At 44.1% G+C, this 12,645-nt stretch overlaps 2 protein-coding genes across 2 annotated transcripts in view; both read left to right on the top strand.

The window, feature by feature from the left end:
- Window positions 1-3,874: 3,874 nt before the first annotated feature.
- cav2 (caveolin 2) lies at window positions 3,875-7,648 on the top strand (the record flags this gene model as incomplete). Its single annotated transcript, XM_084450947.1, has 3 exons — window positions 3,875-4,024; window positions 4,361-4,548; window positions 7,498-7,648. 3 exons carry the CDS (start codon window positions 3,875-3,877, stop codon window positions 7,646-7,648), a joined length of 489 nt encoding a protein of 162 aa, XP_084307073.1.
- Window positions 7,649-10,644: 2,996 nt separating this feature from the next.
- Window positions 10,645-12,645, top strand: part of cav1 (caveolin 1) — a 6,942-nt gene continuing 4,941 nt past the window's right edge. The window contains exons 1-2 of the mRNA XM_084450946.1: window positions 10,645-10,696; window positions 11,396-11,563. Coding sequence (XP_084307072.1) covers window positions 10,661-10,696; window positions 11,396-11,563 — 204 coding nt within the window. The 5' untranslated portion in view covers window positions 10,645-10,660. The remainder of the gene's footprint in view (window positions 10,697-11,395; window positions 11,564-12,645) is intronic.

The raw sequence follows: 12,645 nt of genomic DNA, 5'->3' as shown, positions 1-12,645 counted from the left end.
CATCCCCAAAGAGGATCCGCAGAACAGCTGTCATTGTGGAATACTTAATCTAGAGCAGAAACAAGGGAGAAGGAGAACAAGAAAGTAGGTTACTCATGTAACCCGAGTTCTATGATACATGACTGAAATGTTTCACTATGGGATCATGTGGCATCCTGCTGGAAGCTGACTGTCTTTAGAACTGCACGGTAAGTTTTTGGGATGTAATAAATCTAACCATTACTATAAAGGGGCACTGTCACGCTAGACTAACTTAAGGTTATTTGGATTGTATGTTTAAATTGTGTGTGTAGAAAGGAAATTTTCCCAGGCCAAAACGAGTTTCTAGCCTGTGTTTCCCAGAAGGTGAAGCATGCTCAAACTCCAACCTTGACTGTTTTGTTGGCAGGCTCCTCCAGTCAAGGTTGGAGTTTGAGCGCACTTTACCTTCAGGGAAACGCAGACTAGAAAAACAGTCGTGACATCACTGGACTGGTTTTGGCCTGGGAAAATTTCCTTTTTATAGGACAGGGTCACACTGATGGCGATTCAAGTCTACACACAATTTAAACATTCAATCCAAATAACCTTAAATTAGTCTAGCGTGACAGTACCCCTTTTAACCATTTTTTCCCCACAGGGCTTCAGACATGTAGGTACTAGGATTTGCTTGGATTTCTCTCTACAGATAAGTATCACAGGTAAGCATTTCAAACTACTGATTCTGCTGCAGACGTCTCAGACATATGTCTGTTGTCAGAGGCTTCCAGCAGGATGTCACGTGAGTGCCATCCCATAGTGAAACATGGAACAAATAGAACATTGGGGTTGTATTTTAGATTAAAACAAAAATAGTTTTAGAGATTCTATAAGAGCCTGGCATCCAAAGCTCAGACTATTTGGGTTTAAAAATTATACTAACCTTTAATGATGATGAATCTTTTAAGCATTACCATGCGCAGATCTCCAACCATGTACTCCACAAGGGGATATGGGTCCACCAAGTCACCAAGCTCAATTATGGCAACCTCTCGTGTGGGTGAGGCTGACAGCTCAAATCCACCGTAATGCTCCCTATACCAAGCACATTCATCTTTCACTAGAAAACACAGCTTCTCCTTAAGAATGCACAGCTGAATGATCTTGTTAAACTTGGGCAGCCCATCTAGAGATCCATGTACAATAAGCATCCCCTCACTGTAATGTATACCACTGCAAGACATTTTTTGTTGAAAATAATCTCTTTCTGTTGCTAGGTCTCTGCACGAGCACACATGACACTGGAATGTAGACACTTCTACTGGCTTTGGACCTTGCTGTTTGCCATGAGTTTTGTACACGTGATTTGATAGCCTACTCCATGTATTAAATGAACATGGGCAATCTTTGTATGGACATGGAAAGCGATAACTGCCCCTAAGATGCCTGTGAGTCTGCCTAATATGTTGTAACAACAAATACCTGCTAGCTAGTTCCAAACCGCACTCTTTGCACTTCCACATTCATAATCCTGAAAAGGAGAAAAAACTGAATTAGCACATATCACATAAACAAATAGGAAGGATATAAATCACTTTGTTCCAGCATTGTGCAAGTTGCCAGTTACTTACCATCACTAAGAGGTTGCCACAAATCTTGGCTCGGTAGGCTACTCTCACCTTCGTAACCCTGAGGAGAAAAGAGAATTATCATATAAGATATTGTTCTTCTGCCACAGGATGTTCAATTCACCCTGCCTGCCTTCCACTCACCCACGCCCGTCCCTGGACTCCAGCCTCAATTTCCCAATAAACTCTTCCCCAATAGGGTTACACTGTGCCTCTACCTCAGTCATGCTTTTGGATTCAACGTTGCCAACCTAACACAAAGGTAAGCATTGGGTAGGAATAGTGTAGGTTTAGAACTAGCACAGTACGTGATTAATCATTCTAACCATTACTGTAATTAATCTGACCATTTTTTTCCACAGGGCATCAGACAGGTAGGTACTAGGATTCATATTAGGAAGTGTAGGTTTAGAACTTAGCATGGTAAGTGATTAGGTAATGTAATAATTCTAACCATTACTGTAATTAATCTAGCCATTTTTTTCCACAGGGCATCAGACAGGTAGGTACTAGGATTCATATTAGGAAGTGTAGGTTTAGAACTTAGCATGGTAAGTGATTGGGTAATGTAATAATTCTAACCATTTTACATGTTTTTCCCCACAGGGCTTAAGACAGGTAGGTACTGGATTCATAATAGGACCATGATCTTAATATTTCCCCTCACATAGTACTAGACTAGCTGGCGGTCTCATGTCACAGAAATGCAGAAAATTATTTTTGCGTCTTGCTGAGGCCAATTCACAAAGTAATAGCATAACTATAAAAAAGTTAACTCATGCAGCTTTAATATTTCCCCTCACATAGTACTAGGCTACCTGGCCATCCTGTGCTAAAGTCCATCTCATGTGCAAGACTATTTCAGAAAATGGCGTCCCAAAATGTGACACGTGTGCCAAAATCTGTCCTGCGCCACCACGAGCTCTTTGCTATGCCGACGCTAGCATTCCGGACATTCCTCCGTTTCGCGGGTTGTCCGGGACAACTCGGAATGTTAGCAATAACTAGCTAACGGTGGTAACGCCCCCCATTAATAAATTAAATTAAATGCCAAACTATTTTGCTAGCTAACGTTACTGAGCGAAGACCACACATCCAGTAAGGTCTACTAGCTAGATAACCTCCTAGCCAGCTAGCCTATCAAATTAACGGAGCTGAACGGAGCAAAATTCGCCTCGCTAGGTCGCTAGCTAACACTCGGTAAGTTAGCTAGTGCTAGCCAACTAGACAGACACTCGGTAGTTTTACAAGTGTTATAGCGAGCTAGCAAGGCGAATTTTGCTCCGTTCAACTCAGTCCAGTTGACAGGCTAGCTGACTAGGTAACATTAGCTAAGTTAGTCAGCTAGATGTTAGTGCTAGCTAGCACTAACGTTGGTACCACTACGGCAGGACTAGCTAAAGCTAACGTTACCAGTAGCTAAGGTCTAGTTAGCCTGAAAACGGCATCAAAATTTGCCTCGCTTATCACGGCTGTTGCACATATTTCGGTCAATATTACGGAATGCACGTTATTTGACAGCGAATTACATTTTCAACTACTAAAAAAACTGAATGCTACTTACCAGAAGGAATGGACTCGCGGTTAACGGTGTCTTGCCAGAGAGTGGTTGGCGTGCGGCTGCAAAGGGGACGTGCATCGAGAACCGCCAAGAAGAAAGCTCTCGTGCCGTTGTTTCGCACATGCGCAAAGGGCGCCCCCCCCCCATAAAACTCATTTCTTTACCGTTGATCTAATTCAATAAATATCATAAGTGAAGTGATTAATACATTTTATGTTACATCAATTAAATATATATACATATATATTTAAAATAGATATATTTAAATAAAGCGAACAATATTTAAATGTGTCACATCTAAGAAGGGCTTGAATCATTTTTTTGAGTGCATGTGTGCAAACATCTGCTTAACCTGACACACCTTTGGTATCAATAACCCAGTAGTCTTCTGGGCTATCAATTTGGGTAAAGACGATTTTTGAAGAGTCACCAGGCTACACACTTAGGATGACATCACAAAATCCGTCCGGATGACGAATGAGGATCTCAACATTACCTCGAAAATAAATAATTCTGAAAATGCAAATGGGGCATTAAACCCGCAAATACTCTGCCAACACCTGAATTCTGTCCGAATTAACTGAGGACGTGAATGTTGCACCCTGTCCCACGCGGTGCTGCTTTCCGCACGACATGGGCGGGGGCCTGCGCTCACATCAGAGGCGGTGTCCCAAATACAGCTGTAGAGCTCACCAACAGCAAAAGCTCTCACAGCGGAGAAGTGAAAATGGGTCTAGAAAAGGAGAAATCCGAGACCAGTATAATTATGGACGAAGATGAGTTCAACAGGTCGATAGAACCCATTTTATCGAAAAGAGAGAAAGTCTACTCAGCGCCACCGGACCGGGATCCCAATGATATGAACGCGCACTTGAAGGTAAGCAGCACCGTGCGCAAACGGATTCATAAACAAATGCCGCGATATCATGTAGGCTAATCGGCGATGTAGGCCTAGTTCAAGACAAATGTATGTGTATGCCTGACGAAATATGTTATAAACTGCTCATAGATATGTAATACATGAACATTATGCACCACATGCGTTGAGCACCTGTCTTCTGGAGTTTGTGTCTGTGCGTTTTCATTTGGCGGCAGTCCGCAACTCTCCATCCTATGGTAACAACTTTTTGAACACATGTTTATGTAGGCCAACCTGTTTGTTTAAGATAGACTGTACAATAAGGGTCTGTCAAACTCTTGTCTGATTCAACAGATCAGTTTTGACGATGTCATCGCGGAGCCAAGCTCGACCCACAGCTTCGACAGAGTATGGATAGGAAGTCATGCTGTGTTTGAGCTGCTGAAATACGTCTTCTACAGAGTACTGACCACGCTCCTCGCCATCCCGATGGCATTTGTCCTCGGGATAGTCTTCGGGGTGCTCAGCTGCATTCACATTTGGTATGCCATATTACCTTGTTGATTCAGTGCTTGGCCAGGTGCCAAAAGTTCCATTGCCTACTTTGGTACCTGTTTATTTTGCCCCTTCTAGACAGACCGGCATTGACACACGTAATTTTTTCTACAGGCTATAGGCCTACGTCACAGGCACAATACTGAATGTGTTGTCTTTTTTTTTGTACTTTATTTAGACTATTATGTCATGGCTTTTTCCAACATGGAGGCCCAGTTGAGGTGCTTCCAGGTTGTGGGCAACTTACACCATCATTTAGAAACTCTACCTATTTTAAGAATCACGAGCACTCACTGAAACAACACCAGATTAATGTCCAAAAGCAAGCACTTCCATGGAGAAGTTAAGATGAACACAATGTTTCACTGGTATTTGGAGAGAAAAAACAACATAGCCGGATAGTTGGCATTCTGTTCTGAATTGCAGCAACTCGGGCCTATTTTCAGAACCCGGTGGGACATTCCTCTAGAAAAGATACACTGAGAATGTTCAGCAGGGTGCCACAAAGTTCACTTTTATGTGTCCTTTGGTCTTCCTAGTGCCATTGTTCAGTGTCTCGGCCTTGAATTGACTATTTTAAGTCACTGAATGAGGAAACGTCACGGGGTTATATAGATCAACAGTGGATGGAATGGTGACTATGCAGGACAGTTTACACAATGGTTGGTCAATAGATGTCTAGGATATGGGTGTGCGTGTGTGTTTGTGTGTGTGTGTGTGTGTCAGTCCAGTGTGTGTGTGTGTGTGTGTGTGTGTGTGTGTGTGTGTGTGTGTGTGTGTCAGTCCAGCTTAAACCATAGAGACACATGCAGATGCATTCATCTCAAAGGTTCTCTGCAGTATGTGCTTCTGAACCTTGATAAGAATGGTGTTCGGACATTCAAACAAACAAAACACATTTTATTTGTCATACAGTGAGACACAGCACATGGTGCAGGGAGGCAGCAGCGCCGAAACACACACACACACACACACACACACACACGAAGCAGGAGGGTCCACCAATGAAGTGTTTCTCTGCTTTCAACCCATCCGTGCTGTCCTTCCTCCAAGGCCAGGATGTGTGCAGGAGGTGCGACAGGACAACGAGCCAAGTGTTCTGTCCACCCTGGTCCATCTGTTCTTCTGCAGCTTTTATATTGGGGTTCTCTGAAACCCTTGTAAACACGGGGAGAACATGCAAATTCCGCACAGAAAAAAAAAACCAGGAGACACGCCATCTGAGTACCTGACAACCCTGTATATCCCAAGCCTTTCTGTGCAGAGTTTGCGCGTTCTCCCCATTAACTGTACTATATAAGTAGTGATTGGGCTCCATATATTCTGTCTCTACACTTGGCTAAGCTTGGCTGTGAGTGTTGATGCCCTTTATGCTGTTACGTAATGTCGAAGGGGATAGAATTTTGAAATCAAATAACATATACCTGTAGGGTAGTCTTCCTCGACGCATATGCCGGTCTCATAGCATTGCAAGTGTCAGTATTAGGTTCTAACCATCCATCCAGTCAACAGCAGCGTATAACATGACACGTGATTGTGCGCATTGTGATTTGCATTGAAAAGGAGTGACTTCAGTGACATTGTAAGGAATTCCTTCTGGCCCCTGGTAGTGCAGTGTGTAGCTGCTGGATGCTAGTCTGAGTCTGTCACTGCCCAACTTCCTGATGCTGAGAGACATTTGTACAGTCTTTAGTAAATGGTAAATGGTAAATGGACTGCACTTATATAGCGCTTTTCCACCTTAGCGGCACTCAAAGTGCTTTACAATGGCCTCTCATTCACCCATTCACACACACATTCACACACCAATGGCGGTAGCTGCCATGCAAGGTGCTAACCTGCTCATTGGGAGCAATTTGGGTAGGTGTCTTGCTCAAGGACACTTCGACATGTGGACAGTCGGAGCTGGGATTCGAACCGCTGACCCTTCGATCATTTAACGACCCGCTCTACCAACTGAGCTACAGTCGCCCCTGTGTCGCCCCTTAGTGTGAGTCATCTGAGGATCGAACCCTTTTCCTTCAGGGCACTGGAACCACCAGGCCACTCAGCCTCTTCTACCAAGAGGGAACCGGTTCGGTGCCGGTTTGCGAACCTAATTTTGAATGGTTCCAAGCATTTCGACCAAAAAGAAATGAGTTCGGGAACCCGAAAGCTGGTTTCGAACCGGCACCACAAAATAGTAGGTTTTTCAGTGCGAACCGTGACGACATCATGGGCGTGGGCTGACGTACAACGGTTCAGCTCAAAACTGGTCGAAACGCGGGCCCGTTCTCTGGACAGAACCAAGGTTCCAGGAATTTTGAAACGAACCAGTTCACGAACCAGAGTTCTTTTGGTGGAAAAGGGCTATGAGAGACTCAGATCACAAAGAAAAACACTTGCTGATGCGTTACTCCTATGCCGACTGCACGCATCAAGTCAGGTTTATTTGTCACATACTACATCATACAACTAGTAGTGAAATGCTCTCCCGTTAGCTCCTAGATTGTGCACACACTAAGAAATATAGAGATGTAAAAAGATAAAAGAAACAATGTGTTATATGTCTAAATACAAGATACAAAGTATATACATATATACATGAGGGAATGGGATGCTGGTGGAGTAGGTGAAGATGTGCAGTTGAGTTATAAAGATGTTTACATACAGTATAGGTATATATACTGTATATTCATCTATAGTCTATTGATATGTATATTCACAAGTATATTTACAGAATGTATATTCTACCGAGTATAATATAAAGTGCTGGTGTATTGAGTGTATACTGAGTTTAGTAGTTTCAACAGGCAGTGTTCATTCAGGATCATGATGGACTGAGGGAAGAAACTCAGACCATCAGGATCCAGAATGAAGAGACTGTGCGTCTGTGTATTGAGAACAAAGATGGACGCCGGCTCACTCCTGACCGCGGTCTCTCTGGTGTTCCACAGGGTGGTGATGCCGCTGGTGCAGAGCTGCATGATGGCGCTGCCCTCGGTCCAGGCGGTGTGGAGCAGCCTGACGGAGGGTTTCGTGGCGCCACTCTTCCACAGCGTGGGCAGGTGTCTGTCCTCCGTCCACGTGAGGACGACGCAGAACTGACAACTGGAGTGTAAAGGGTTAAATGATATTGCTGGTGAGATGCTGTACATAAGGGACCGTTTGAAATGTATGGGAGGGGGTCACGAAAGGAAAACAGGGGAGGGTCATTACTGTAGCTTAGCTAATGAATCAGGATGTCATGAGCGGTCATAATGTTGACTGGGTAAACTTCCCAATGAAAACTAGCTGTCTTATTTTGTGTCCATTGTATTTATGCAGACTGTGTGAGAAACGATTTTGCTTCTGCCATTCCATTATCATGATTCTGAAAGAAAATATTGAATAGTATTGGTAAAGGCTACAGGGTTCAGGAAGTTAGGGCATACACATTACTGTAAGTCAGAATCTGAAATGTCATATTTGTGTATATCAGCATTTTTATATATTGTATATAGTAGATCAATCAGCCAGGAGCTTGAATGTGTTGAATGAATTCCTCATGTCCTGTACGTTTTTGACAGAGTATTCAGGCCATACTGCAGATACATGCTAAAGCCCACGGTGTACTTGCTGTCCGCGTCACGCGTCCGCGGCACGTTCCTGCTGACCTGCGCATTCAACTGCAGCCGACGCTCCATAGAAACGCAGGAAACACGTGGTGGACGCGTACGCCAGGTTAAAAGCAAATATACTGCATGCTTTAGATTAGTAGCTTCTTGCACACTTCTTGCAGGCACAATTTGTAGCAGGTTCTTATCTTTAGTTACTGCTGTTGATCTCACAGTGCGTTGGAGATATTTTGGAGCATTTATGCAAAGATAAGGTCCACGTTAAAAACCCAAGACAGTTGTGTACATTTTGAGCATTTTATGACTTATATAAAAAGGTAGCGATTTGTGAGTAGGCCTGTTGGCTCACTTGCTAACTTATTAACTATATCTCATTGTCTTGTCTGATTATATTCAATGTTTTATCACTAGGTAAATACTTGACTTCAAAACCAAATCCATGTTTTATCACTAGATAAATGCTTGACTTCAAAACCAAAATCATGTTTTATCACAAGATAAACGCTTGACTTTGAAACCAAATGAAGAGTGAGCCACGGTTTCCCCAGAGGTCACACAAGACCCTGTGTTTTGTTTGAATTGACAGCAAACCCCAGCAATGCTGTCATTGGGTTGTAATCCTTTCACTAAAGCAAGACAGTTGACAACCTGCCAACCAATATGTCTGTACTTGGCTACTCATCGCTGAGAGGAAATTTGAGGTACCTGTATGATTGTGCAATAGACTACATTCAGTAGGTGTGTGGCTGAGTCGCTCTCCCTCTCTCTCTCTCTCTCTCTCTATCTCTCTTTCCCTGCCTCTCTCTCTCTATCTATCTCTCTCTCTTTCCCTGCCTCTCTCTCTCTCTCTCTCTCTCTCATAAAACAATGTTGCAAACAACGGTCAGCCTGATTCAGATCAGCCAATCTTAAAGTATGATAACCAAGTGTTCCTCTTCACCAAATAAAAACAGATTTTCTCAAAGTTTTCCACATGCGCCTGCGTCTCTCTGTGAGAAGTGATGAGGTGGGCTCTGATGTGCGTGATCTTGGTGCCACAGCAGACTCGTAAATCACCACAGACTCTGGGCTCAGATTGCATAAGACACTTTCCTACACAGAGAAGAGCTGTGGGTCTATGGAACATCACCCGGGGCTTAGCTGATAACCTGCAACAGGTCTGCACAGCATTCTGGGTGAGCAGTCTGTATACAGAGGGCTTGTTCCAGAATGCTCTGGATGGTTGAGATTGCTAATGATTGTTATCTAACACTCTCTTATAGCCTAACAGAAATGTACAGGAAATTCTCAGTGAGTGGTCTATGTATCTTTTTTTTAAACGTATGAGTCATACTGTGCATTTGCTTGGATCAACAAGCTGTGCGTGCTTTCCGAAAACTATTTCCACTAAATCCAGGTGTGCTGGTCTTCAGGCCAAATCCAAGATTAATGGTTTTTCAACACCTGAGCATTCTGTGATCTAGAGCCAAACTCAAATATCACTCATACATGGTACACGGTACCACCCCTCTCCTGAGTCACATATGAAAACATTCCCAATGTTGTGCCGGTGACCCATTTACATGATGTCACGTCCTTAAAGGCAGACCTTACCTGACACTGTTCTCTGCTTCCACAACCTGTTTTCTAAGAGGGACAAATAAAATGTCTAACCGTGACCAGTAATGTCAAGAGACACTATGACAGGTTAAGTTCCAACTACACTCAATTGCTCTTAATCTCATAATTGTTTGCCATGTGTGTTCTCTTACACCAAGCGAATACTGTAATGTTGAGGGGATGACCGGTTATAATATGTGTATTCTTTTAATTTGTCATTGTTATGATTAATACAAACTTTGTTATTGTTATAATCAGTGTATAGTATCTGAATTGTACCACACCCAGCAGACAGTGTAAACAACACCATAGACAAACGGCAAGCAAAACAAGATGGTATCATCGTTCAGAGCTCAGCTCAGTGCGCTGACCCTGGACTCTATCAGATAGAGGAATGTCAACAGACCAGCGTCACCAGGGCAGCTTCCCTACCCTGGCTCGCTGGGGACATCAATAGGTTTATTCAGCTAACAGAAACGCCAAGTCTTCAAGCTCTTTCCCCAGATATAGGCTACCAGCCCAGCCCAGCATGTACAGACCAATTACAACACGCATTTGGCTGGAATCACGTCAGTTTCTCCACCACTGGCGTACGTAGTTTCTTGAGTGGCAGGCTAATGGTGGGTTCCAGTCACACTCCCGCTGATGCTTGCCTACACAGGTGACTCTGAGAAAGACGTTGAGCTTGAGACGCGCAGTGATTTTCTATAAGTCGCTCAGCTGAACTGTGCTTAATGAATGCAACGTATATAGGATAAAGAACGGGACGGGGTTGGCAAGCACTATCCTCGAAGAAGCCCCAGTCCTCACTAGACCCCACGCCTCCTCATCCACTTCCTCTGTTAAGGATATTGTTGCCTCTACATACTGTACTCGTGTGATCGCACTTCAGTCGCGGAGCAGCATGACTGGCGGACTCAAGGACGGCGAAACAGACGAGGTACGCGGTGCCTGAAAGTTGGCGTCATGTCATACTTTGTCATTTTACAGTTTTACATATAAATGTATCATTTATATTTGATTTGTGCTTATTATTTTCTCCGGCACTGATGAATTATCTTTTCCAACAGAATGCCTTTGAAAAATTGGGAAACTGATATTTTCACTCCAAGGCGCTATTTGCCAATAGTTATCTTTTTTGGCACATAGTTGTGAATGTTACTCCCACGTCTGTTGGGTGAATGTGCAAGCCCGGCGCTTGTCCATTAGCACTGGCATGAGAGAATGTCTGTATTTAGCATTATTTTTGGTCTATTATTACGGACGAATTGTGCCAATATACACACGTGAAAGGTTGTGTAATGTTGTCAATATGTCATTTTTGTATGCCTCGAAACTTGTATATAGGCGATATATGTTTGTGAAAATATGCCTGTGATGCGAAATGTGAGACAGGTTCTGTGTGAACAGAATAGTCAGGCTCTGTCCTTACGCACTCATTGTATGAGCGCTTGGTGATGACCCCTTGCGGTGGAAGACGGATCTTTGCAGTTGAGGGGTGTGGTGCTTCATTTTTATCCATTTAAAACCATCCCAGACTGGGGCAAGCTGCTAACTTGCGCTCCGGTCCACCCTCCTCTCACTGCCCGTCTTCTGTAACTTATCCCCATCTTCTCTCAATTTATCTCCTGGTTCACAGGAATTTCTGCATTCGCCGTTTATCAGGAAACAAGGGAACATATACAAGCCAAACAACAAAGAAATGGATAACGACAGTATTAACGAGAAGACGCTGGAGGATATCCACACTAAAGAAATAGACCTGGTAAACCGGGACCCCAAGCGCATAAACGACGATGTTGTAAAGGTGAGTAGATTTTTACGCACGTAGTTCCAGTACAATTATCGAGTTTTTCTGGCTATACTTTTTTGATAGTGAGAGATTTTTTTCTATTATGCAAATGATAAATGAGTCTGTTTTACATATGAATATAGTTTCTACGCAGCATCTATAATATCACAATAGTGTCATTTTATTGGAATAAACCGATGAAGACTTAATATGAACCGATGTGCTGACAAATTCGCACCATAAACTGCGTGCGTAAAAGGCGCACCAAAGTTACGCGTGTGTCACTGAAGAGATATCTCGAGTTCATGAACCCTTGCTTTTCAATTGAAGCTCAACATAATTACAGAGCTGTGTTTGAAGGACAATGACTGGATACAGTCATTGGCTACAGTACACGCGTCGGCAGAGCGTTTTGCCTTTATAAATCTGAACATCCTTGCGCCGGTGTCGAACCAGAGGAAACATTACGAATATCCTGTTGTTGGAACATTTTTTTCTCACAGACCTTGCTGTATGGAACCTCTCAGATTCTGTTAGCGGGCTGTTGTGTAGCGCAGAATTCTTTCCGAAGGAGAGTCAACAGTATGTGTTTATTTAATATGAGTATGTTGTGAGAGGCTCTGTAGCAGCAGCAGCGAATGCAGTGAGCACCACCTGTCATGTAGAGAGAGCGGTGGGAGTGCAGGCCCACCCAGCTGCTAGGGGCAGTCTCTCCTAGTCACGTCCAGCTGGGCCGGGTTTTCATCTGCGCTGAGAGAGGGGTCGCTCGTTTGAAGTGGTGAACTTTGGCTACGTAAAAACAAGGAAACACCCAAGTAGCCGGGGCAGTGGCAGGGCCAAGGGATCTCCCCTTCCAACCTTTCCTCTCCCTCTCCCTCCCCCTCCCCCTCCACCCTGCCCTCCTCTCTCCTCTCTCTCCCCCTCCACTCCCCCTCCATCCTTTCCTCCCTTTTCCCTCCCACTCTACTCCCCCTCCACCCTCTCTTCCCCCCCTCCCTTCTCCCTCTCGTCTCCCTCCACCCCCCTCCACCCCCCTCCTCTCCTCTCCTCTCCTCTCCTCTCCTCTCCTCTCCTCTCCTCTCCTCTCCTCTCCTCTC

Source organism: Borostomias antarcticus, assembly GCF_949987555.1.
Source record: "Borostomias antarcticus genome assembly, chromosome: 16".
In the NCBI taxonomy this organism is placed as follows: Eukaryota; Metazoa; Chordata; class Actinopteri; order Stomiiformes; family Stomiidae; genus Borostomias; species Borostomias antarcticus.
Note: the sequence above shows the minus strand (reverse complement) of the source record. Positions and strands in the feature narration are given on the sequence as shown.